Source organism: Drosophila gunungcola, chromosome 3R, assembly GCF_025200985.1.
Source record: "Drosophila gunungcola strain Sukarami chromosome 3R, Dgunungcola_SK_2, whole genome shotgun sequence".
In the NCBI taxonomy this organism is placed as follows: Eukaryota; Metazoa; Arthropoda; class Insecta; order Diptera; family Drosophilidae; genus Drosophila; species Drosophila gunungcola.
The window spans coordinates 6,685,332-6,712,961 of NC_069139.1; the positions used below are offsets into that span (position 1 = coordinate 6,685,332).

The 27,630-nt window shown below is 40.9% G+C and overlaps 3 protein-coding genes across 7 annotated transcripts; all 3 read right to left on the reverse strand.

The window, feature by feature from the left end:
- Positions 1 to 637: 637 nt before the first annotated feature.
- Positions 638 to 20,350, reverse strand: LOC128260561 (prolyl 4-hydroxylase subunit alpha-2). Its single transcript, XM_052993689.1, has 9 exons — positions 20,008 to 20,350; positions 11,383 to 11,575; positions 4,767 to 5,075; positions 4,451 to 4,638; positions 2,313 to 2,482; positions 1,774 to 2,256; positions 1,641 to 1,706; positions 1,024 to 1,189; positions 638 to 960 (listed from the first exon to the last, which is right to left on the reverse strand). Exons 2-9 carry the CDS (start codon positions 11,565 to 11,567, stop codon positions 875 to 877), a joined length of 1,653 nt encoding a protein of 550 aa, XP_052849649.1. The 5' UTR covers positions 11,568 to 11,575; positions 20,008 to 20,350; the 3' UTR covers positions 638 to 874.
- Positions 5,508 to 11,374, reverse strand: LOC128260558 (probable basic-leucine zipper transcription factor R). Its single transcript, XM_052993675.1, has 2 exons — positions 6,292 to 11,374; positions 5,508 to 6,128 (listed from the first exon to the last, which is right to left on the reverse strand). The coding sequence occupies exons 1-2, from the start codon at positions 7,693 to 7,695 to the stop codon at positions 5,793 to 5,795; spliced, it is 1,740 nt and encodes a 579-aa protein (XP_052849635.1). The 5' UTR covers positions 7,696 to 11,374; the 3' UTR covers positions 5,508 to 5,792.
- A 442-nt stretch (positions 20,351 to 20,792) lies between the features above and the next one.
- On the reverse strand, positions 20,793 to 27,538 carry LOC128252687 (neutral ceramidase). 5 transcript variants are annotated; one of them, XM_052980631.1, is made up of 6 exons: positions 27,439 to 27,538; positions 23,642 to 23,797; positions 23,255 to 23,578; positions 22,325 to 23,191; positions 21,224 to 21,834; positions 20,793 to 21,164 (listed from the first exon to the last, which is right to left on the reverse strand). In XM_052980631.1, the coding sequence occupies exons 1-6, from the start codon at positions 27,523 to 27,525 to the stop codon at positions 20,981 to 20,983; spliced, it is 2,229 nt and encodes a 742-aa protein (XP_052836591.1). In that variant the 5' UTR covers positions 27,526 to 27,538; the 3' UTR covers positions 20,793 to 20,980. The 5 variants fall into 5 exon arrangements, with proteins under 5 accessions (XP_052836591.1, XP_052836620.1, XP_052836613.1 ...); XM_052980660.1 differs by lacking the exon at positions 27,439 to 27,538 and adding an exon at positions 26,189 to 26,950; XM_052980653.1 differs by lacking the exon at positions 27,439 to 27,538 and adding an exon at positions 26,000 to 26,950.
- Between the last annotated feature and the right edge of the window lie 92 nt (positions 27,539 to 27,630).

Sequence of the window (27,630 nt, forward strand, 5' to 3'; positions counted from 1 at the left end):
TTTTCGACCAGAAATATCGTCCTGCGCTTTCAAGCCCAATATATGAATTTCCCCTACCTGTTTACATGTTCATATAAAATTTGTTCTGTATAAATATATGCTTAAAATTTAATATCTCCAAGCCCTGTTCTATGGCTCTGTCGAGTGCAATTCGGCTGGATATTTGTCACCTATCACCTCCTCTTTTTGCATTGCAGGCCAAATTCGATTGAATTTCTCCGGGCGCCGCAAAGTATGCAACGCAATGCGGCGAGTGCAGCAAGGATAAGCCGATTTGTATCCACTCAACCGGGCAAACACACAGATACACAGTCACGCACACCCTCAAACACTCGTATCGGCTATCAGCTGATACAGCAGTAGTTTCACTTACCACATTTGATGGATGAGCCCTCCGGCTGATGGATCGCCACCCACTAATCGAACATCAGAGTGCCTCCCTGTCGACGCTTCTATTTCAATTCGTTTCAGCGCCACTTTTGCACTATTTAAAATTGTTAAGTATGTACTTGTAGCAGATAGATTTTAGAAAATTGTTTAAGTATTTAGTGCAAGCAATTCCACTTTTTGTATACCTATCTTGTGAATTGTAATTCCGCATACCATATAAAATTCCTTATTTTGCTTTTAATTTCAGATTTTATTGCAATTTTTTTCTACTACTTAAACTAGGCAAATATACAAAAGTAGATAAACTTTATACAGCTCTAAGGTATAGCTAGGTAGATGTGGCTCCACATGTAGAACCGATAAGTAGAACAGATGCGACCTTAATCGGGCTGAATGCTTTATTTACAATAGGAAGTCGATGGCCAATGTCGAAAGATGAGATTCCGCTGTTAAGATTCGTTGCATTCACTAACTAGACTCCGGCTTAGATGGCGAACTCGCCGTGGTCCTCGTCCAAGGAGCAGGGTCTGCGGAACTCCTGACCCCGTTCGTGGATCCACTTGTTGGACACTGTTTCATGTGGATTTAAGTTAATACATCTTGTGAAAACCTAATAAGTTTTTAAGGACTCACCCCACTTGGTGCCCGTTAGTACAGGACACGCTGCATGACGAGTCCTTACGTCGCCTTCTCCATCTCGATGCAAATTCATCCAAAAGGCAGCCGTACCTTTTCTGGGAAAAATAGCTGTATGAAGGGAAGTAAAAACAGTGGCTCCGCCCTGCTTCACATCGCTCATCTATTCGAATTGAAAATTTAAAGACAATCAATAGATTTAACAATTGTAATATTAAGCTAAAACAAAGATTTAATAAAACAAATAATAGCTGCAGCTTTAAACTAACTAGTTTATAAACTTCAAAGCCCACAATTGTCTAACAATAACTTGGCCAACAAGAAAGGATCCTATAGACAACAGCAAACCACATTTCCAAGAATGCTTTGCTTTTAGTATCTGTTTTTCTGCCAATTTGCATCCACAGCCAGGAAGTGAATGGAATTCCATGGCATTGCAACCTACGCATCTCTATTTATAAATAAAAGCCCTACTAATGATTCTATTGGCTTGTGCAAATAAAGAGTAGTTTTTAAGCTTTACAGAAATTTGTGTAGGACGTGCGCGTGCGTTAAAATACGGAAAATTAATATTCAAACGCATGTTTCGGATTATTCAGTTAAAACCAACTTACGTAGAATAAAACGGTGGCAATGCGGTTGCCCAGATTAAGACCCTCAAAGGCGCGTTGCTCCTCTTTCTAAAAACAGTGGTGGGGCAAAATGGTAACGTTGGATAATTGGATAATTCGTGGGGCAAATACCCACCCTGGCAAAGTCAAAGTGCGGCTCGTAATGACCTCCAATGCCGTAGTTAACGACCTGCAACTCCTCGGCCGACTCCATGTCCAATCCGGTCATATCCGCCGTGCGCTGAACCACGGTCTCAATCACCCGATCCTCCTCCGTTTTCAGCCAAGCGGACTTGCTGATCCTGTAGTTGGCCGTCTCCAAGGCTCCGGTTACGGAATTTTGGACCGTAGCCCTGCGGAATCGTGGCCGTGCCATCCGCTTGATTAGTTCGATTTCGCTGTCGTACATGGCATCGTGATAGATAACCAAATAGGGGTCCATGTGGGCCTCCTCCAGCTTTAAGGGGCCCAATCGCAAGAAGGGCACATTGTTGGTGACATAACGACATCGCAGGGGCCTCAAGTCCGACGGAGATGGTTTCAGTTCGCCCCGGCATAACATTTCGTAGGCCCTGCGTTCAGTCATATCGAAAACCGAGGGATCACTTTTGGCCACGGGCTACAAATGGGATATCAAGTATTGAAAGATTTTTGATTTTTCAGCCATTATCTTACCAAATCGGACATGGGCATCTCGTCGGTGCCGTCGTCGCCCTTCATCTTCTTCAATTGCAGCTGGCTGGCAATCTCTTTTTCATAGAAACGCTTGTTTCCATTGGCCCGCTCGTGATGTGGCAGAAGTTGGAGTAGCTCGTTGGTCATGGTCAGAGCACTCTCAATATTGCCTAAAAAGAGAGGTCAATAAAATCGTTAGATTAACTAATTTTTATATATTTGTTATTTATTATTATTTTATTATTATAATTATCCTTACTTTCATACCGTTTAAAAGTCTTTTTTAAGTTTTTTGTTCTTTTCAGTAGACTTGTAAACCTATCATAATTACTTCAAGGTTTTGAGCTCGATAAAATGTTAACTGCTGCGTTGTTTATCAAAGCATTTTCCTTTAGGTCATTAAAAATGAAGGCCTTAATTTCGGTTTGGAAAATTATGTTCTTAAACGTTCTTCTTTAAAGCAACCCAGAATAATTTAATATTAACTCTGCATCTACTAGCCTTAAAAACATCAAAGCGAGCCGTCCATTAAGTGACCTTTAATAACATGAATATATAACCAGCACCTTAGTGAAATACTTATTTAAGGCCAAGAGTTTAGCACTTAGGCGAACCGTACAATTAATTCATCAGGGTCCAAGTTCCCACTCAGTAAACATGGCTCCGCCCGAAAGTATGCCACAGTTTCTTTGAAAGTTTTGCCGCCTGACCTCGAACTTCCAGAGACCCGAGACCTGAAAGTCGATTGGATTGTTGCCAAAGTTTGCCGGCTATGCACTTATTTATTCATTTGCGTCCAGGTCCAGCCAGTCATTTATCCCTAACCCCCAGTAATAAGTTTGCCCGCCAGTTTGCTAAGGACTCTGGCTTTAACCTACAGCCTTCAACCTTGGGAATCCAACTTTTGAGGTCCTGTCGGCGACAGGAATTTAAATTTGCATCTCCCGTCACATGTGTGTGTGTGGAAAAGGGGGGGCGGGATCTGAGTGTTGGGCTGACAGAAAGCCTGTCACTTGCCTCGACGGCGGCCCCATTTGTGTTGGGTGTGTTTTTTTTTTTTTTTTTGGTGTCGTTCCTCAACACAATATGGCGGCACTTCCTGCCACGCCCCCTGGGGCACGTCCATAGATTGTGTTTTGAGCCAGAATCTCCTAGAACTAAGGAGCACCCACTAGAGACAGACACTGCTCTTTCATCAACGGACGGCGACGCTTACCGGGGTAATAAGACGTTAATAAAGCACACGGCTACCTGGCAAAAAGGACGTGCTTTGCCCATCCTGGCTGACTCTACGTGATTGCTCCTCTTGGCCACAACATTGTCGCACCGGCTGCAGATGGCCAACACTTTCTCGCACTTAATGGAGCACCCTATGAGCGGCTCCGGGTGGAAAGTGTGGAAACTGTGGAAATTGTAGGAAAAGCAGAGGGGCAGAAGGCAAGTGGCCGGGGAAAGAGTGCAATTTCCTGCAGCTAAATGGACCTCGAAAGTGCCATGCAAACGAGATAGGACAACAGCGAGATGGGACAGAAAACACACTCTGAGAATTTAATTACCGAAATTTAAGGACAATATCTTGTTTCAGTATGCCTTAATACCTATTCTGAAATTGTTGCTTATAATTTATGGAGCAAGCTTATGCTCTTTTAGTTATGGAAAATATATATTCATGTTCTTGGAAAGCAAATAAAAATGATTTTAATTTGGCAATTGCTATAGATCTGTAGAAGAATTCAGCTACTTTACACCTGTGGACTAGTATTCAAAATAAATACTTCTTCTTAGATTCGATTGAATTTGATGGAAATACGGATATTTGAAAACACGCATTTCAAGGATGGAAAACAATGGCAAATAAAAAATTTTAGTTTATAAACTTTCCGCATTTTTGTGTTTTTAAGTGAAGCATTATTGTTTAATTTGAATTGACTTTATTTAATCTAAGCCGCTGCATTGAGCATATGTTTCTTGTCGGATCTGTCTTGATCTTAAGTTAAATGCTTATGGCACTGATATTAAAGGAATTTCTTAAAGGCTTTTCCATCTTTTAAATGCATTCAAATACCAGTGATTTTTGCAAGTGCAACCAAGCACTCTGGGGACGGAAAAATAAAACAAAAAATGGCCAGTGCACTCACCCTCCTTGTAGGTGGAGAAGGCCAGGTACTCGAGGATGTCGGCCTTGGTGAAACTCTGGGTGTGGTTGGTCGGCTCCTCCAGCATTCGGGCCATCGCCTCGTTCATCCAGAGCACCGTGTGGTAGTAGTCGTGGTTCACGTACGACTGTCTGCCCAGCTCAAAACAGTCGTCCGAGGACATTTCCGTGCTGTGGGAGAATAAATTGGTCAGGTGAAATGCCAGGGCTGTTGTTGCCATTCGAAGTTGTTTATTGTTTGGTATTTGCAATTATTTAATATAAGGAAAACTATTTGATCTAAACTAATTGAAACGCACCTGTACTGAATCCCATTGAGTTTTCCCCTTGCCACACTTGAAGTGTCCAGTTGGTAGGTGTCCTGCAGGCGGAGCAGGGCCACCGCCGCTCCATTGAGATCCTCGTCGGAGGGAAACTTCAGAACGCTGCGATATTGAGTTATGTTCTGCAGAAAGTCCGTGCCCACATCGTGCTCCATGAGGTTCTCCACCTGGCGCCAATCGGTGGTCAGCCGTTTGGTCAGCAAATAGGCATTAATTGGGTTGGATACATAGGCCGTAATGTCACTGGAGGCATCTGAGTGTTCCCGCTGGTACTCGTCCATTTTACTGGAATTAAAAGGCAGTGGCAAAAAGTTACCAGACAGTTCGCTAAGTGCTTTTCGCGAGCAGGCAAATTGCATTACAAACTCGTGGCAGGGAAAGCTGAAGCTTGAACTTGGCCAGAAAGAACATCACAAGTCCTGTGGCAAAAATAAGCTTCAGCTCAAACAAGACGGCGTAACTTTTATGCTTATCAATACGTAAATGCAAAAACAATAAGTTAAAGTAGAGAAAGTTGCAATGTTTGCCTACTGTTCCACTTAAAAATGTATTGAGTTTAATGGATTGCTTAACTAGTGACCTTGTTCACTGCAAAAATTGTTTACATCCTAAGAAAAGTGTTTTTGCTGATAGCGTTGACCCAATTTAAAAATCGTTTACTAAGTAAAACTCATTAAGTTTTCAGTTGTGACTTATGCTTTTACCATTTCCCTTTAGAACAAATTCATACAAGTTGGTATTGAAGTGCCTTTATTTTATTCTTATACCGAAACACACTTATTCTAAGGGTGAACAATAAGTTAAACAAACTATGATCTAGAAATAAGTACAACCCACTTATTATATACAGTCGTTTTGGGGGATGATGATCTTCCTCTGATTATAAATCTAATGCATGGTTTTTGGTCTTTTAGCCGTTCGGTGTGTCAAGTTCTTGATGTCGAAGTGGATGGTGTACAACTAATTAGAGACTAAGACTAAAAGTTAACTACTATTTTTGGATTACACCACATTGACGCGGTTATCCGGCGGTGGTCGGTGGCACCACAGACTTCCCATCACTCCCAATCCGATGAAAAACATGGTGAAGGTGGAGAGTCCTAGGATAATTCCAGTGGTCACATCGTGGACAGGAAATCCCGGAAAGGGATCCATTACCAGAATCACCAGCAGACCGCAGGACTTGAAGAGGCAAAACACGGTCACCAGAACATATCCGGAACTATAGCTCCGATTCGGCAACCAGTCACACTGGCGCGATTTGAATCCCAGGAAGCCGAGTCCCATTCCACAAAAGGAGGCCACCAGGCCAAACTGCAGGTAAAAAGATTTACCAAGCTGAAGAGGAGAAAAAGAGGTCATTAAAATGTGTTGTCATAATAAATAGGTACAGAAAAACATACTGAAGATTTTGAAAACTATTAAATTATTTTCTTTTAACACTTCAATGATAGTTTTTTTAGTTTTGGAGCGAGTTTAAAAATATTTTTTAGGTACTTACTCGTGATATCATGTAGATGATGAGTCCGGCATTGGTGGTGCTGCCCAAGACGAGCATCAGGGAGACGATGGCCAAGGTGATGGTGGCATTGGCCATTTTCTGCGGGTAGGAGTTCTTGTCCTTTCCCTTTCCCTGGATGCTGCTCATGTCCTGTTCTCGGTCGTGCTCCTGCTCCTGCTCCTGAACCCTGGGACTTATCACGGCCATGGACCGATCGGCCATCTGCATGGGCAGGGGCTTCACCGTTTCGTAGTGGAGTCTCTGGGGGGAAAGTCGGTTCGGTCGGAGGGGCAAAGCTGGTGCCACCTGCTGGCTTTGGTAGATCTGCTGGCTCTTGTAGATCTCCAGTCTACGCTCCATCTGCAACTGCTCATGATGGGCGGCATTGCGGGGCGTGGAGTGGGCCAATCTCGGGGGCGGCTGCATTTTCCTGGGCGTGGTCAGCAGCTCATGCAGCGCCCTCGTGGCAGCAGCTGCATTCCTCTGCTGCGGCGTTGAAGTTCTGGCCGCATATTGCTGACTCAACTCCATGTTGCTGAGGCAGGTTTCCTGCTGATCCTGCTGGTCCTGCTCCAAATCATCATCCTCATCTGCGTCCGTGGGCACCATGGCATAGCGATGGGCCCTGCCGTTGTGCATCTGTATGATCTCCTGATTCTCGTCCACCAGTTCCTCATCCTCGGCGGTGGGCACCATCTGGTACCGCTGGTTGCTATTCTTATCCACTATCAGAAAGGTCTTGCTGCCGAAATCACTGCTAAAGGCATGCTTTATCTGCGTTTGATTGGCATTTGGCTTGTTGCTATTATTATTATTATTAGTATGGCTCCTGGGCTTGGGTGGCAGGTTCAATGTGGGCGGCAAGCTGGCAAACTGGGTCTCCTGATGGGGCTCTTCGTGGAAGGAGTGCGGCTCCTCTTCCTCATGCAAGCCATGCCGGGAACTGTAGCGATCCAGGTTATCCTGCGATCTGGCCAATCTCTGGGCAGCCTGGCCAGGAACTATGGCATATCTGCTGGCCCTACTGCTGTTCAGTTCCTCCAGAGGAACCAAAGCATAGCGGCCACTAGATGATGGCTGCTGATTCGGCTGATATTGCTGCTGTTTGGCCAGATGTTGCTGATGTGCCTGATGTTGCTGCTGCTGTTGCTGCTGCTGTTGCTGCTGCTGATGTTGTTTCCGCGTCACCGATCGCGTGGACATGCTACGCTGCATACGCAGGGGACCTTCGCGGGGATCTCGAGTGGGCGTGGCATGTCCAGAACGCGGAGCAGCTGCCCCGAAATTCATCTGAAGACTCCGATTGTAAATGGAGTCCACTCGCGAGGAGTTGTTGCTGCTGGGCACCGGATAAAACTCGCTGTTTTGGCAAAATGCCGGGTTCGTATAGTTATGCTGCGACATGCTGGCACTGTGTACTGTACTGTTGGTTATTCCACAACCTTTGAGGGGTGTTCTTCGGGTGTTCTTTGGGTTTTCTACACACTTTTCACTGTACTGCGCTTTGTAGATCTGCGATCCGCTCGCCTCGGCAACTGCGACTCAACTGATCTGAAGAGTCGTTCCAGACGGCAGCTCCTCAACTTCCTCCACTTCCTGCGCCGACGCGCAGTCGAGTGGATCGTGCTGCGCCGCGGTACCCCAACCCCATAAAACACAAACACCATTTACTTGTACATAAGACACCCGTACAATGACCGACTGTGTTTGGCGCGTTCCATTGAGCCGGTAAAACAGAAACACGGAACGCACAGAAACATCTGCTCCTGATCAGCCATCGAAATGAGGGTTGAAACGCACTGCCAACTGAGACATTTCAACTGCGACCAAAACTAAAAACCTAAAAACCTAAAAACCCCTGTCGAATTGCAGGAGCAGCCGGCGTTTCATTCGGTGCGCTTTATCAGCGTTTTTAATTCTTATTTACCAACTCATAACGCTCCCTCGTGGCTTTAATTCCGTTTCGATGCCACTTAGAAGCGAAGTTAGGGTAGGCTATGATGTGTGCTGTTTAGTGATATTTAAGTCCACATAAGATTATGTGTTGGCCAGTGCAGACTAGATCATATCAGCACACTGTCGCCACCAGAAAGATGACAATATTAACATAGTATGATTTTTTTCTAGAACTCAGTAGAATTTGTTGCTTAATTTTATGCATAATTAGCTAAAAGTATTTATTTCTAAACTTTCAATATTATTTGTTTAGCTATCAAGTTTTTGTTTAAAAATGCTTGCATCACATCAAATAAACTTGAAATGCTTAGTTTTAGAGAACATTTTAGTTAAATATGCACATATTCTTGCCATTAATGTGCCAAGTCATAAACTAGAGCTTGCAAAGTCCAAAGCATTTCTAGTTTTTCATTCATATTTTGTTCAACCTTCTTTCAGTAAAAAAATTAAATAATAAACTTTTAGATTGTTTGCTGTTTTGATTGTTTGGATTCATATCATTAGCTTGGGAAAGCAAAAGTAAAATTAGACACCAGAATAGCTAAAATCAGCGACCTGAATCACATTTTAAATGATTTCAATAGTAAATAAGCTCCACAGGCATTAAAAGCCTAAAAGAAGTAATTGTTTTATTTTTTGTTTGTGCTGTCATTTGTCATTTGACTTCTTGATTTCTAATTGAATGCCTCACACATGAAATTTCTTTAATTAAATCGCTGGGTATTTTATTGTCGATCCCTTCCCTTTTAAATTCATACTTGTTCAACTTGGTTGTTTGTGAGGACCGAAAACCCTCCCTAAAGGCAGCCGCTCCCCTACTTTTTGCTGCCCAAGCGACCGTTACAATTTGGTTGCCAGAGGAAAGCGGAGCCAAACGCTATGTACGTGGATCCCGATTCCGGATCTCCCACATGCATACTGAATGCCTCTGAGCCTCGCAGATGGGATGTCCTTTGTCCCGCTGTGGTGTCCAAATTTAATTGCATTTTGGCCAAAAGCCAAAAGCAAATCAGAGCAACCAGAGGGCAACTGGCAAGCGGATTAGCCGAAAACTGGAGGCACCAACAGCAGCTGGGCAGGGGACAAATTTAAGCGGCAGTAAAACTTAAACGCCGGCAGACGGCACGCGACACATGCAGATGATGAGTGGGATGGAGATGATGAGTCTGCTGCATCCGAAGGATACTCAAAGGCAGGGCAATGACAGCGCACAAGGATATCGCATTTGGAAGTAGGGACAGAGACTGAGACAGGAGGCACACAGCTGTCAGCTGTTTGCGAGGATCCTGTCTCGTCCTTTGTTGTGACAAAGCCAAGGTAGAAGTGCAGAAACAGAAACAGAAACAGAAACAGAAACAGAAACAGAGACAGAACCAGAACCAGAAACAGCCGCACAAGATAGATCCTGAATGCGACTGGCATTATTTGATTAGGGGAGTTGTCTCACCGCATCCTGCACCTCTCCCCTCCCCTCCTCTCCCCCCCATTCCATTCCTTTCCTCTCCCCCATTTTATTTCCGCTACCAGTTGCCACACATTAAGTATATGGTATATAGTACATAGATCCCCTTCGTATATAAGCAAAAGATATGTATCTGCTGTCCTGTGTGTAAGGGGCGCCACCTCAGCTACAGATACAGATACAAATGCAGATACAAATGCAGATATAGTACATCTACACATAGTGGTGGATAGGTGCTGCGTGCAACAGCTGCCCCTTCGCACGTGGCAAAAGTAATTACCAGAATGCAGGCGGTTACCTGAACCTCTTTTGTAGTCCCCCCATCAACGAACTAGCAACATCTTGGCACCATTTGCATAAAAAGTAGTTATGCTAAACATCTTCGGGTTTGGTCTTTCAGATCCTAGGGCTTGTAGTTCCCCCATAAGATTCAAATTAAATAGCTCAGACCTTTAAATTAAACCAGACTGGAGGTTTTATTTTCTCCTCACCATTCACTGATTCCAACAATATTTTAAGACTAGCAGCATTATTATGACTGCGTTTCTAAATATATTGAAATTCAACTTTTAAAAGTATAAATTAGGTGAAGGAAAATAAAATCTCAATTAATCTCCTAACAATTTTCCGTGGAAAAACTTTCATCATAATTATGCCTGCTGCTTTTAAATAAAAAATGACTATTTTTAAATGTTGTTATTATGTTTACAAGCAAAAGTCTCTCTATACAAAGTAAACTCTTTAAATTCACCGTGACTGTGAAAATTCCTCTAATTGCAACACCTTTCAAACGATTTTATAATATCAAGGCCAGCTGCATTATAGACTTAAACTTACGATTGTAAAATGTTAAAAGGCATTTAAACATGAAAAGTAAGTCTTAAGAAAGCCCTTTCTATTTGACCAAAACATATTAATACATTTAAATACAAGAGTTTTTCATTATCTCAGCATGCTCCTATAATAAACACAAATTGTAGAAAATGTAAAAAAAAAAAACAATTGTGTATCAACCACCTATGTAAATATTTCTGCCTGATGCTTTTAAAAAAGTATTCGTTAAATATTACAAGAAAACAGTTCCTCACAATTATGACCGCTGCTCATGAAATAATATATTTCAATTAATACTTATCATCGCGAAAAGTGAGCCCTCAGTTAGCTCTATCCACTCACCCTGAATATACAAATAAATTTAATTGGAGCACCTCTTCAACTGTTTCGGCATAATTACAGCTACTGCTTTGAATTTATTAAATTAAAAGGTAACTATTTAAACAAGGCTGCAACAATAAGTTTCAAATTGAAAGGCCACATTCATTAGAGACAATTAAATAGAAAGGGAACGTTTTGCTGCCTACTGGTAAACAAAGCAACTAATTACTAATTGTATTTGTGTTTTTAAGCTATTGGCAAATGGGAAAAATATTAACCGCTCTCAATAGGTCAATTACAAAATAAGTATATGCAATAACAAAAAATTTTGTTGCTCATTTTCCAATTTAATTATGTTTTGGGCTGTGGGATTTCATAAATTTTGCTGCAAGCTTAGTTTATTTACTGTTCGCCTGTCAGTATATTTATACACTTTTTTTAATAGTATGGTTTCCCAATTGGTTTGTATGTTATATAAAACCAATTAACGCCAGTCAGTTCGTGTAATGCATACTCACTTTTTAAGGAAATTCAGCTTGTTCTCCTGCACTCGAATATAGCCCTCCAGGTTGGTAATCAGTACGGATTCAGTCTCAAGAAGTTCCTCCATCTCAGCCAAGGCCGTGTAGACCTCCCCATTTACAGGCACACCCACAAAAAGCAGGATTCCGAGCAGGAACATTAATCGCCAGTCCGCTGCCATTTTAAAGTCTGCAAATAAATATAGTAACTTGAAACGTGTTAGAATATATATAGAATAGGAAATTGGTAGGAGTTTTTGCCCTTAAATCTCCGGCCATGTGTAAAGTCGAAGCGCTAAGCTCACTGAACTCGAAATCGACTTTGTTATTGATTAATATCACTACCGACCTAGCCGCAACACAGACTTTTTGTACGAAAAGAAGGCAGCTGTTGCTTGAGTTTGGGCAGTTGGCAATTTATTTTAATGAGCGTTTTTTAATTTGACCTGCCATCGAACGAATTGTTTTATGGCGATTGCTTTACTGCCCTCCCACTCCACTGAACGGGGAGATGCTCTTTAAGTGCCAGTGTTTCCTTTGCCGGACACAATTTGCAATTTATATGTCGCCCTTATTGCCTCTAGAATATTTTCATTACTACAATTTGTAGCAGTCAGAAGTGGCACAAAAAATAAGAGAAGCTTTGGCTTGCTACAATGCAAATATATTTTGACTTGTATTTCACTTACAATCAATATTAAGTTGCAATTTGGGTTGTTAAAGAAGAATTTACAACAATTAGCTTTTAATCATAAAATCATTATGGTAATTATATTATCAATTTGTTGATGGAAGATACTTAGTCAGCTTGTTTTAAGTTTTCCCATCTTTAAGTAATTTTGGCTATTTGAACAGCAATCATTCAGATAATTAATTTGTTAAGTCCCATAAAATATTAACAAGTAAATATCCTATAAACCAACCCGTTCAAGCACTTAATCACTTGTAAATTCACCTTTGGAAACCGCCTTTAGCCTTTCCACCGAGAGATGTATCAAGTTTCATACATGTTTGTCTAAGCCAATGTACCGCCATCAGTCTCACCTGACAGGAACAGCGAATTCAAGTTTGTTTCCAGTTCCGTTTTTCGGGGCGGGACTACATAGATTGCGGCTTAGTTAGCGAGCCAATAAATTTTAATTGATATTAATTAGCCGCGCGCTGTTAATTCGCATCTTTAAGATAAACGAGCGCTGGCTATGTTTTTGCCGCACTGCCACTCGATTTGCATATTGAAGAGGTTTGTTTGCAATGGTTGGCCGCCCGAAAAGTCCTCCATAAAACCGCAAGGACAAATTACGTCTGATGCTGATGTATGCCCTTCAAGGGAATGAGGGTTGAATAATTAATCAGCAGTAATTAATTCGGCAAAGTCAAGACAGAGTCGTACTTGAGCAGGTAATTGGTCACATCAATCACTCACTCGCAAGATAAGATCTGTTATTAATATGCGGCATTTTGGCCAACACTCTCGGCCACTTCTGGCCGGAATTATGGATGATCCGAGCCAAAGGCGATTTATGTCAGTTGACATGTGTTAAAAGCGGACCCGCCTGTCACCAAATATTAAATAATCTCGCCCAGACCGGTTTTGTTCTATGATTTCCATTTATAGTTGGGGAGTTTCGAAACTGTGATCAGAACGAGGGCAACAGCCATTAAATTTTACGACCCGGTCATTCAATTCCATTTAACTTTCCAGTTTTAGACTGATGTTCCTGATGCTAGATACTGTATTTCAGTCTTATTTGGCCCTGCATCTCTACGGCTAATTAATTGGGGTTCAAAGAACTCCGTTATATATGCAAATGTATCTCACAGATACGCGTCGCTGCAGCGGTGAACCTAACAGAAACAGAAACACAACAGAAACCTTTCGTTGTGAGTGAGTGATGATGACCAAACCTTTAACGGTACTCCCCATCCCCTGGCCAACAATCCGCGTTACACAATCAAACTTATTGAAATGCAAATATTATTTCATCCAGAGAACCGCCATTCAATCCACTGACATCCATCTGCAGTTCGTGCTTCGTGATGATGAATTTCTGCTTTCGACAAGTTCAGCGAACTTTGCTCTCCACATATATATAGTAGTGTGGACCAAATGATTTGCTTTAATTTACAAGAATTCCAGTGCAATGGATTGAAATTTTTAGAGGCAATGTTTGCTGCAATGAGTTGCACAATTAAAGCCAAGGAATTTAAAACAGCCCGAAAAAGCGACCACCCATGCAGAAATGGCTGAAGAAAGGTGCGCTTTTTGATTAAGAGTGGGCATTACCAAGTAATGAATATTTTACTCTTTATGGAACAACTACAAAAACTACCTTATTAACATAAACTCAAAATGTATTGTACTATAAATTCTTGCTAAACAAAATTGCCATTTTGGTTTCGCTAAAGAAACTTATAAGTATCAGATACTAAAATCCTAAAAGCAAAACTCAATTTAAGCAGGCTTAAGACGGTTGTCATATTGTGTCGGCTTTCGAAGTAATCTTAAATATAACTGTCAGCGTATTAGCAATAATTTGGCCGTATTAAATATAACATCTTTATGACTATGCTAAAAAAATTGTTTGAATGAGGGGACATTAAATTCAATTCCATTCAGTAAAATATACAATTTACGAGTGGCGATCGAGCTTATGTACTACTTATCGAGGCAAACAAGAAAAGGTAATAAAACAATCTATATATATATTTTTTTTGTGCAGAAGCACCTGCCAAGTTGTGTGAAACGCTCAACACGGGATTGCTCACTGATTTCTGGTCGATCAAACTGATGGGCCAATAAAGTCAGAGTGGAATACAAATGAACCGCATATTCAGAATATGCAAAATTATCAATATTTAACGGAGAGCAGGGATAAATGACTGCAAAATGTCAGGCAGCTTTAATTACCATAGATTGGGCTTGAAAGAAAGTTTCAGAGGAAATACTTTGGACAAAGCTGAAATTCGATTTACGCAAAACTAATTGCAAGCAAATTACAAACTGCAGTCGAGTGGAAAAGAGCAGCAAGTTGATATGGTTACGGAAATGAATGCCTGGCTGGGGATAATTCGATTTCAAACCAAGCCAAGATGTTGCTCTTCGTACACTTTCATCACATCTTCTTTTCTGGTTAGTTGGGTAAACTAATCTCCCAATCAATTTCGATTCACGCTTCATCATCAACACTTTTTGCACATCTTGTGCCGCGCATTGCGGTGTAATAAAATGGACTTTCGTCATCACCGGATTGCATTTTCCACACCGACCACGCCTCTATTTCGCAGTCCGCCCCCCGAGAGGTAGTGAAGGCAACAACAACAACAACAACAACATCAAAAACGCAACAGAAAAGCTAACTCGGCAATTTTTTGGCTTGCGTGCATTCTGTGCCTTATGCAATCCGCCAACATTTGTCGATGCCTCCGCTACTTTTTTTTTTATGATTTCACTGCACTTTTCCGAAGAAAAGTAAGGGAGAAAATGAAAATGAAATTTGGAGTCAGTTTTTGTTCGACAAAGTATGTTATCTCTTGCCCGGCAACTATTAAGTTATGAAATATTTTGTGTGCAAAGCGCTGACTAAGCTCATTGAGCGACCCACTGACTGACTGCGAAAAGCGGCGAGCGAAATGAAAATGGAGATGGAATGGGCAATGGAAATGGAAATGGTTGGTTGCTCCACGGCTACAGATACGCAGATACTTTTATGCCGGGTGACAGCGAACTAGCATTACTAGCAGTCAGCAACAATTTCCTACCTGGCAAAAAAAAATGTGTCCTTGCTGCCACAGTGGAAAAGTGTCAAATGGCGAACTGGTATGGCTATAGTATATCGACTTAAGGCAGTGATGTTTCTGTTTGAAATCTTCTTACTTTAATTCTTTTTTTAGTATAATATTTGTTGATATGATATGATATCTCACATCAGATACATCTGATATCTCTTATTAAATGAAAAAACTGATTTTTAGCAAACATATACGTACACGAAGTATACCGTTTCAAATCGTTTGGCATATTTGATCTCAAAGATTACTTAAAACAAATTTCAGCTAGGTATCCTTTGCAATTTAATTTATATCTTTATTTATTTATAATTTTTAACGAATTGCGTCTTTAAATACCTTTAAGAATTTAGTTTTTCATTATTCACAAAAAGGTTATGACTTCTTAGAATATTCTGTAAGCATTCTATTAAAGTTTTGAAATTCAGCACCCTTTTAGGGTAAGCGACTAGTACCCTTCTTATCACTGTCACCCTCTTGTCAGAGCATTTGTCCACTTCGAGGACAATTTACTGTGCCATCGAAAGCAGCATATTCACCTGTTTCCTGGGGAGCTGCACTACATTTTCCCGCAGATCTGCGTCACTTTCGTTCAAATCAAGCTGTCAGCAAACGGCAGCAATTCTATAAAATGCAACGGGACAATTTGTGTGCAGGTGCAAATGCTACGGGTACTCCCCCACCTGAGTGGGTGGATGGGTGTGAAGCGTTGGCAACATTGGCAAGGCCGACTGGCAGGTGGTTGGTCTGTCTGTCTGTCGTGGCCCCACAATGTCGTCCATCAATTTTATGAGCGGAGAAGTCGAGGTAGCTGCTGAAGCGATTTCGAGATGGACAGGGCCAAAGCCATAACTTATCCACCAGTAGCCCAGTAGCACCACTGACATTTATGAGCCACCAAAAGCGAAACCATTACTGTGCATCCGCCGCCAATTTTGAACTTAGCATACACAGAGAAAAATACTAATAACTGACATGAAGTGACACATTTTGAGACGAATAACGATTTTGCATTTGAATGTAAGCTTGCGCATTCTTGTTATTTAAATAAGACGTTATTTTAAAACAAGTTTTCCTAATGACGTTCGACTTAATCTTAGTTAAAGCATATTTAATTCTATAAATATTTATCTCTTACGCTTAATAAAACTGACTAAATATTGTGAATGCAAAATGTTTCATTGGAACACTTCTTCCGTTTTGGGGGTCAACAATTAATTATTTCTTAATATTGCATGAAATTAATAACTGTGTGATATAAATAAATGGAACTTGAAACGTTTAAAAACCAAGCATTAATTTGTCTAGTTAAATAATATTTAATCCAAACATTTATCACAATTTGGCAATGTCTTCGACTTTTCTACCTCCTCTTTGGAGATTATTAGGAAACTAGTTTTCTTGAATTAATAAAGCTAAACACAAAACTTGATTCATTCTTGGGTGGAGCTTTTTTAACTTTAAATTGATTGTTTCTTTATTACTGTTGCAATATTATTAAGAGGCTAATAAAACAACAATTAATGTTAAAATTTTTGTATATGAAAATAATGAAGAGATGTTGCTAACTAATTAAGACTTTCAGAGAAGATATGCTTGCAGATTTATCTTTGGTTTGAATATGGGTCTACGTATATATTTAATTTAAATTATATGTATGTATATTAAATATGGCTTTTCTCACTGTGGCTGCTCTTTGGGCCCTGGCATTTGCGCATTTGGTGGCAAGCTGATGGAAATTGTGGAGCTCTGTTGGCCACATTGTCTCTTTGGGCCAGTTGCTGTTAATGTGGCACGAAGTCGCCAAACTGCTCCCTCTGAAAAGTGCTAAATGTCAGGCCCCCAGCCCCGCTAACTGACCTTCCACACGGCGACTTCTTCTCTATTTCCCATGTCTGCTGTGACATTTGCCCATTCGGAATCCACTGAGGGTACGGCTTCCTCAACGAAACCCCCCCCCCCCCCCCCCCCCCCTTTTATGGCCCCTTGCCCATTCATTTTTGGCCAATTTGCGTGGCTCTTCTCGTCGATCGAATGCATAATTAAAATCGCATCGAATCGTCGATTTCATCGTTCATCGTTGGCACTGTAATTTGATTCCGAGCTTTTCTTTAATTCACTGACTTAATGGACCTCGTTAGACGCGCCTCGCCATAACCACTTAATCATCATCATTGGCTTTAATATCATCATCAGCAGCACAAACTTTGCCCTAACCACCGAATGAGGTCTCGCCGCCACTTTGCAGTCACTGAGAACATAAACATGGAAAAATAGTTCCGAGTGGGGAAATCATGGTCTCGGACTGCCTGCCTAGTTAGTGCAATTTATGCAAACAATTTGGTTAAGTGTAATTGAGTTGGCCGGGTGGCCAAGAGCGCGTGGCAGCTTCTAGGCCACATGTTGCAGTTCCTCCAAGAGATTGGATCCCGACCCCGAACTGAAGTCCAAGTCGGGGGTAATTTGATTTGTCTGCTTGCAAAAGTTCTGCTCACAGCCGAACGACATCCGAGCATAAACTTTTCAGTTCCATAAGCGTTAATTTGATTGCCACAACTTTGTCTAACCCCACGACCCCAAGACAGAACAAACACTGCTGAAAAAGGCTAAGCAAATTAGACAATTTTCGTTTCGAAACTTAAATCAAATGGAAGAGAACCAGAATAACCTTGAAATTTGTTGAGGGATTTGTAAGTCTAGCAAACAGTTATATATAAGAAGCTTGTTTGTACACTTATGGTAAATGTAGTATAATTTAAATATATTAATATGTAAGAATACTGGCAAACTAATAAATATTTGTAATTATATACATATAATTTATATTATCGCACAGCCGTTTAAAACATTCTAAATCACTAGAATCATCGAAAGCACTATTGATAAGTGGTTTAGTAATCAAAATAAAGAAGCTTTAATATTGCTTAGCTTATATTATGTCTTTAAATATATTGAATAAATGCTAATTTTGGATTATTAATTTCTTTCTGTGCCGGGAAAACGGAGTGCACATTAAATATTCATTGGACAGGATAGAGGGACTTGGGGGAAAGTAATTCAAGTGCATTCAGCGAGTTTGGTAATTAGTAATGAATGACAATTCTTCACAGCACAGCCCCCGCCCCCTTAACACCCCGTTGGCCACCTTGTTAACCCATGGCAATGCCAGACAGATGCCGTCATGAAGCGTGTGCACACATAAATTTTACAATTCACCTTGAAATGTAAGCATAAACGGCGTAGCAGGTGGAAATCGCAATATCAAACCGGTTCAAAGTCTATGCTGAACATCATTAAAGCGAAAGATGAGCTGGGAAAAATAGGAAAAAAATGACCAGACAAGGAAGTAGACCTCACTGCCATCACTTTCATTGCATTCCCCATCTGGATTTGGATGCGAATCGGTCCGAACAGAGACTTTCGATTTCGCATCCATCTCTATTATTGCCAGCCGGTTGTCATTGCCGGACTAATTAGCAAACAAATACTGATCGAATGGGTATACTTTAAAGCCGAAAAGCCAAATCACGCGAGCGGAGAGCAACGAACGAGAACGTGGCTAAATTATAAAAATCATAAATTAACACACCTAAGTCGTAAGTTAATTGTAGCCACTGAAGCCGTTCGCCGATTGTGTTTTTAAAAATACGCATACGCATTAATCAGCCAAACCAGACTCTAATTGGTGAGGTGTTTCCAATTAGATAAGCAAAATCCGCTAATGGGAGTCGCTAAACAAGGTTTGTGTCCGGAGTAAGTAGGGGAAATAAGAAACAGGGACTTGTCATTAAGGGAAATTTAGTGTCCTAAAACGTTACTTTAATCTAATGGCAAAATAATAATAAAAACGTTTAAATGGTAATTAAATCCAATATAAAAAAAAAATATTTGCTATTTGAAAATATAAGTATTTGTTCCCCTTTATACAATTCTGATAAAAGACTTATTTTATTAAATTAAAATTCTAACTCGTCGAAGTTCCATAAAACATTTATTTGCGGACAATATCTGTGCAAGGTTTTTGTCTGTTTAAAACGTGGTCTTTTATTTCCCTTTAAAAAGGAAATTATCCTTTTCTTAAACCAAATTATAATCACATCCTTTGCACTAGTTCCTTTTTATCTGCAATCTCCAAAATATTTTTAAATATAGATTTTTAAAATACTTTTAACATTTTGAAATAAACTACGAAATTCTTTAAATCTGAGAAAAGGTTTATGGCCCGAAAACATCCTTTTCTTAAATGGTTGGCAATTCATCCAGCGAACTAGTTCCAGGACTGGTTCCATTCCCATTTAGGGGTTGAATTTCATAGATTTCCAGCGAAAAGGCGCACCACAACAGAGAGCAAAGCGATGAGGCTGAAGAAAGAAACGCAACCAAAACAAATGCCGACAATTGACTACGTGACAGCGGCAGCTTCCTTCTTTTTGCCCCCCAAGTCCATCCAGCCCCCATTACATAAACACACCCAGACTGTCGTAAAAATACCATATGTGTCTATGGACGACAGACTTTTTCGAGTCCAGATATTTAGACGCTTATCGCCGCCAGCGGAGAGAGGAGGAGCGTCAGTAGGAAGTGGGAAATATGTGGGGGCACCGAGCGGTCAATTGAATCGCCGACCATGTGGTGACAACAAATGCATATATGTACACACAAAATCAGTTCAGTTTCTGTCGCAGCACAGCATTTCTCTCTAATCAAAATCGAATATTCAGCTTAGCTGGCCCACATTCCGTAAAGACCCCATTATTGTTATCAGTGCACGTCGGAAGCCGACAGGAACACGTCAGAAGTTCTGGAAATCGTATCTGGGGGATTGATTTTACTCACTTTGGTATTTGCTATGAACTTGTTGCTGGATCTCGATGGATGTCAATGAATCCGGCCGCCTTCTTTGTTTACAATTCTTGGGGAACACCTCGATTGCATCGCACGCCCGCACCTCGTATCTTATAGATACATTTCCACTGGTAACTGGGAACAGCACACTCGGAGTACTCAGTACACGTATCTTTCAGATATTTTAGTTTATGTTTGCAGGATTGATTTATTTTGTCTCGAGTAGCAGGTGCCTCTCTTTTCTGGAATATTACTATATCTTAGGTTTTATTTGTTTCTCTTCACGAGCGCGCAGAGGCAGCACGACCGAACGGCGAAACGGCGAAAACAGCTTTGTCAGTACAGACGGCGAAAAACGAAAACAAAAACCAAAAACCGTTTCATTCCCATTCATTTTAACAGAAATGTTAAATCATTCCCAACATCTCTGTTGAGGCAGAGAGCGGACAGAGAATGCCGTATTTTTTACTACGTACTTTAAAGTACCACGCAACGCCACATAGATGGCGCTGTGGTTGATTTGGCTCAGATCTGTTAAGTCTCTGTTGAATAACATGCAATCAGCTGTTGACCGAAGTTTTGGCGGGCGATTCAAACTATTAAATTAATATTTATTTTCTTTACAAACTAGAGTAATTTTAGCGGAGATATAGGGCAATCAAATGATATATCGATTAGTTATTTTTACTAAAGGTAACCCACAAAGTCAAGCAGCTTGATTCTTTTTAAATCTTTTTTTTTTATGAAATAAATAAATATAATCAAAAACGCAATGCTTAGTTTCAACAAAATTTGGCATCTATTTTATTCGCGTTTAGCAAAAATAAAGCTTTTCCTTCGTCACTTACAAATGGTAAATAAATACATGGATTCAGTGTTGGTTCTTGCGTTTGATGGACCCGACAATTGCCTGGCCAGGAATATTTATAGGATCACTCCATGGGGATGTCTCGGTGCAAGTCACCTAATCCTCTTTGACCGCAAAGGAGTGCGTGAGGCCCTCATAGGGATACTTTCCGCCCAGGATGTACTTGTACTCTCCGGAGTGTCGGATGCGATATTCCCCGGGAAGCGTTTGCGGACTTATGTTCCAATAGATGTCCAGTTCGCTGAAGCCCAGGATCGTGTTGGTGCGGTGCCAGACCATCCTGAAAGGAAATACATAAGGTTAATAACTAGGTTTCTGATTGAGCCAGCTAAAACTCACTTGGTCTCCCAACTGGCATCCGTGTAGGCCACTTTCCAGCGGTCCTCGTTAATCTTTCGCTCCACGGTGAAGTAAGTTTTCTCGGTAAACAGGTTGTTTCGCGGATTTCCGGATATGTAGGTGACCTTCACGGTCTCGTTAATGCCGTACTCCTTGTTGGGCTGTGATTTCACGTAGCCAAAGTCCGTGTTTATGGGGTGTCCGTCGAAGAGCACTCCGGTATTCAGCGACAGCATCACATCGTTCATGTACGGCGGACTCGGACCCGCATCCACGGTCTCGTTCCGCATCATTGCCTTGGTCAGTCGCTCGAATACGTCCATGTAAATTGAGTGGGTGTGGGGCCCGAAGATCGTGGAGGCTGCCTCGTAACGCTGGGCCTGGTACTCCTCCGGGGTCACTGTGTAACTGGTATAGATGTTGGTCAGTCCGGCGATGATCACCTCGGTATCAATGCCTCCAGCGGCGGAGGCTGCGGCACGGATTTGATTTCGGAGTCGTCGTCCTGCCATCGTTGTGAACTCGCAGGGCACGGCTGCAATAATTACATCTCCAATTTTCAGCAGCTGATCTGAGACAATCTTTGGCTGCCACTCATAGGGGAAGGTGGCCTAAAATGGCAATTAAATCAATAAAGATTTAATGGGCTTGCAAAACACTCAGGCTAATAATAACATGTAAGTAGAAAGCATTCTAAGTACATTCTGAATAATGACAAGTAGGAATAAATGACCCAATAACCTAGTGATTTATTGTCTGACCACTGCTCTGTACTTAATGTTAGCTAAATTCAGTCAGTCATAACATAAGTCATTAATTGTGCTAGCAACATCATAAAAATGGATGCCTTCATTAATTCCAGCTTACATTTTATGGGAAGACATATACATAGTAATGATAAAAGCATTAGAAGTCATTTGATAGAATATGTAGTAGCCGTAATCAGATCGAAAAAATATTATGAAACTAAATATTTAAGATATAACCATTTTGAATATTTCAAGTTTAAAATGTTAGTTTTATAAGTTCATACATTTATATATAATTTATATATAATATATATTAGAACTTCCATATGTGTATCTTTTTTGGGGTACTCACTCTGCCGGTGGCCAAAAGAATGGGCTTCGGCTCATGGCACTTGATGTCCTCCTGCGTGGGAGCGGCAATGAAGTCGCGCACAAAGTTCCACATGGCGTTGTCCGTGGTGGTTCCCTGCTCGAAGCTGAAGGCTCCTGGTCCATCGGTGGTGCCGGCAGCGAAACTGTAGCCCATGGCGGGTTGGCAACCTCTGACCTTGTCGATCTTCCTGGTCAGCGGATTGTAGGTGCTACCATTGTAATTGGGCATATCCACAAACTGGTGGATGAACCTCACGTCTCCAGTCACCTCCCGAGCAGTGGATTCCTGGCTCTGTTCGTTGAGCAATCCCAGTGCAGCATCCGACAACCTTTGGCCCAAAATCTGGGTGCTCTCGAACATATCCTTTCCCGGTCCGGAGGCAAAACATTCGCCCTCGCCAGCGGGACAACGGGAGGTCAGCAGGTCGCATTCATTGCCAGAAATGGAGCACTTGGGACCCATTATGTTGGGGGAAACATCTCCAAGGTTCGAGGAGCAGAACGCGCCCACAAATTTACCCTTTCCAGGCATCTTGTTCGGATTGTACTCCTTTTCGAGGAGGAGAGCAGCATAGCCCACATTATCGCTGGTCACCAGCTGGTTGGTATTGTTCATCGATGTGGCATGGACTGCATACCAGTTGAAAGCACCCAGCAGATTGTTCTCCAAATCCACAAATCTCAGCTGGGTCAGTGTCTTGTCCGTGTCGTGTTCGTATTGGGCCCGCTCCTCGGCGGGATTTCTCAGGTAGGATGTGGGCGAACGATTGATGTTGACATTCAGCACAGTGGTCTTGGACAGAAAGATGCGACCATCCACCAGGTTGTCGGTGGCACGTTTAATGGCCTGTGGGAATAGAAATTGCAATAGCTAATTTATGTTATTATATAATATATATTACACACTCACCAAATAAATCCCCTGGGACATGACCTCAAAGGTCTGGGGAACAAAGCCCAGAATGGAGATGTCGTAGAGCAGGTGCATCAGGAATCCACCCGGTGCTCCGTGGGTGTGGGTGCCACTTATGGCCACGTTGTCAGTATGATAGACATTGCCATAGCGTGCCTGCAGACGCTTAATCACCTCCCTCTTCAGGCCGAAGCCCATCATCCCGGCATCTGCACTTACGAAGGCCACTCTGTTGCCCTTCCCATCCTCCACCACAAAAGCACGGGCAAACACTCGGGTGTGGATGCCACGACCCACCTGCTTGATGTTGGCATAGCCCATCTATCAGAGCAGATTAACGAATTAAATCTATGGAAATCAAAAATGCTATGGGGAGATACTCACAAAATTGATCTCCACTGGCGGTCCCGTGATGTCCGCTCGGCCCACGCCCACTTTGTAGGTGGCACTGGCCAATCCGCACAGTGAACTCAGGGCCAGAAGGGACAGGAAAGCTAGTTTGCTAATGTCCATATTCGGGTTGTGGCACTTGACTTTGATCTAAAAATATAGGTATTAAAAAAAAAAAAATATATATATATAAATATATATATATATATATATATATATATATATATATATATATATATATATATATATATATATATAAATATATTTAAGAAAAAGTTAAGCCAAAACACTATTTAGCAGCAGCTTAACCTTTCCTTATTTGTTTAACTTCCATTAATTTAAAGCAAAATATATAGTAATATGTAAAGGCATGTTTAATACCAAAAGCTAGCCTTTCGTGATCAGTATAGTTACCTAAATAAATAGATACGCTATGCAATTAGAGAACCTTATCTTTGACATAAATATTTACAATTTAAAATGCTGAAAAATGTATCTACAGTTCTATGGCTGTAATTGAAATTATACAAATTTTAACTACATTATTCTGCAATTAGTAAGTAATGGCCACAAATGAGTCATAAATATTTATTGGTTTTTAATGAGAGTAGATAACAAACTATACCCTAAACATCAATTAATTAGTCAAATTAGCAGAAAGCAAATAGACCTCTAGCCAAGATCCAATAAAATTAACGGCAGATTTTAAAGATGTTAATTCATAACCATAAACAATTTGTAAATCAAATTTTGTTCAGACCGCATTTAAGATTGCCGAAAACTAAACGCCAATCAAATATTAGATAATATAAAAGTGTTTTTAATTTATTTAGTATAACGTTTACTCTTTTAAGTGAATTTTTATTACTGAAATCACTGTTAATTCAATCACTTCCTTTAAGTTCTGATCAATGAAAAAACCAGTGTAATTGCAATATAAGTATCTGTAATCTTTCCGCTCTATAATCATTTCTATAGCAACTCAGAAACGCGTAAATCAAAAGACCGCGCTCGTGTTTGGCAATCCGCTCGTAGATTGCAAATATCTGCAACAAAACGACATGGTGACGAAAGCGATAATCGATTGACAGTCGGACAGTCGGACTACCGGACAGCTGGATCCAAAACGATCCATCCGGCCCTCATCTATCAGTCGCCTATAGATAAAGCGGACAAATGCAAATTCCCCCCGCGGTCGTTGGCAATCGCACTTCGAATGGGGCTAAGATTGGGCGGGTGTGACCTCCAGCAGACCCATCGACAATGGCATTAACAATAACAATAACAATAACAAGCCGAACTGCAATAACAATAACAATTACAATAACAATAACAGTAATAATGATAATAACAAAACAAACAACCGACCCGCAGTTGTAAGATGACAGGCGAGGGATCTCTTATCAATAGCAATATCAATGCCCGTCTTCGGAACCGGTTTTTATCAGTTGCGAAACACAAGCGGCTTCTTCAGTGGCTCAATGGTTGCTACAGAGGCGGTCAACACAATAGAACTGCTTAATAAATTTGTAATATCTTTGATCCATAAATCTTATTTATTATTATTTAAATCTTTTTTTATATTCTGACCTACATAAATTATTATATTATGCAATTTTGTTTTCAAATATCATTGTTAGTATACAAAATATATGTAATTTCAGGAAGTATGGATTGTCAAAATACATGGCGATTTCAGTTAAAGATAACAACAATATTAGATAATACTATTATTAATATTCAAAATATATTTTTTAATATTGTTTGATTTTTATTGTTCATATCATCGTATTGAGCACATGTAGTAGAGTATATACTTTTATGTTGACCGCCATTGTATATCTCGAAACCAAAAGTAGTTGGGGTTTTCCACTCCCGCGCATTAGCACCACCCCTCTCTTCCCTCGTTTTTTTCCTACTCTTTCCGCTTGCTATTGTTTCGAATTAAATGATGAATCGACTTCTTTTGTATGCGCACTGGGTTCCATATAGAACTCTCTGTTTCTTTCCTGGATTCCCGCAAAAGGCGTTAAGTAGGAAATCGAGTGAGTAATTGCCGTGAATGTAAAGCAGTGCCAGTGGCTCAGCCACCTGAGCAACCGACCACCCGACCCCCATTAGTCCGTAGACTTTGCATAATTTAAACACAACGGGCCTGACATTGAAAACGAAAATTAAATAAATATGCTCGACGATAAAACAGCGACTATCAGCTGCAGGGCCATCGCACAAGATACAGATACAAATGGCCCGGCAAACACATGTATCTTTTGTGCGGATTTCGATTTCAGATACTTTTGCAATCGCCTGGAGGCTCAAAAGTGTAACGCACACACTTACTTACACGCTAACTCGAAAAAGAGAGCAATCAAATTGTATATACCATAAAGATACTGCAAAAGTATCTCTTGGATACGGGCCGCCAAACGCTGATCGCCGGACAAACGCGCCAATTGAGCAAATTACAGAAGATTTCGTTTGATGGGCCTTTTATAAGATAAGTATATACGATATATGTGTATCTCTCACTGAGGTGCTTACTTGCACTGATTTAGGGATGCTTGGACTTGTTTTTTTGTTTTTGTTTTTGAGGTTTATGCAATGTGAACTCCTTTTCCTTTGTGTTAAACTGGCACTGTATTCACTGCAACTGTCCAGGGCTTATTAACACTGACACTGTCATTTATGGTTTAAACTTGGCTGGGCCTTTTATTAGTGCTAAAATAATTGATATAATTAATCTGCGCTTATCACACGCTTTTTATCCCCTCAATTAATGGATAATGTGCAGCGTTTTCAGTTGCAGTTCGGTGTTTGTCGATGCCAAGAGCCGATTTCAAAACACGCTGGGCCCCACTTTTTTTCGATTTATTTATCTTTCCACGAACGCGACAGTTTATTTATTTATTTTTTTTTATTTTTTTTTGTGTCCCCTCCCCTCGAAACATGTACAAAACGAAACTATCTCGAATTAAAACCGAGATCCGTGGATTGTGGCCCGTTTTGCGCCCAAGCTGGCACTCGACTGATCGAGCCAACCATTTCGGCTGGAAGCCAAACTCAGTTTCAAGCCGAACCCGAATCGGGGACCTCGGCTTTCGGCGCTTGCTTCTGTGAATGGGTTTTCGGGTCTCGGTTTTTATTTTTTTGGACGCTTTGGGGGCGTACGTGCCATCCATCAGTCAGTTGGTCAGTCGCTCAAGCGGTCAATCAAACAAGGGGCCTCTCAATACATTTTCGTTCATACAAATACATGTTTGATAGCTATCGCGCACGAATTGGCAAAAACTATATCAAGTATTAAGCTTTTATTAACTCACATTATAAAAGAGAGTAAAAAGAGTATTGTCAACCTTACATTCTTAATTATCCATAATTCTAATAGTGCCACTCAATACGGCAATCAAAATAGTATTTAAATAATATTTAGTTATTTAAAATAAAGCTAAAAACTTGTTTAGTAAAGATTAATATGTATTTTTCAATCTACAGACTATTTTGGAAATTTAAATTCGTTTATCACTTTTATTGTTCCTAGATTAGTATTTATCTTATAACGCAATCTCCTTTAACTCTGCCCATTTATCCCACCTGCACTGTTGGTTTTGCCCGATCTGCTTGCTTTAAATAATCCACCGATAGCTTATCATATCGCCTCGTTAGTTTCCGCAGATCAGGGGTATTAGATTGGGCCACTTAGTGCTAATATACTTGGGTAAACAAGTGTGCACTTTGACCCCAGCAAACGATATTTGCACCAGTAATTGTTTCGAATTTTTTATTTGGCTTACCCCAGAAATAAGTTTCCTGTCGACTTCTTTAGGGATCAACCCACTAGCTACTACTGAATAAACGCTCAAAGATTGTTCACAATCCATCCAGCTGAGGGGTCTTAAAATTACCAATTGATAAAAGCAGCTATCGCGAAAACTTAAGAGAATTGCCTAGATTAGCCCGTGTTTTATATTGCTGGCGATACGGAT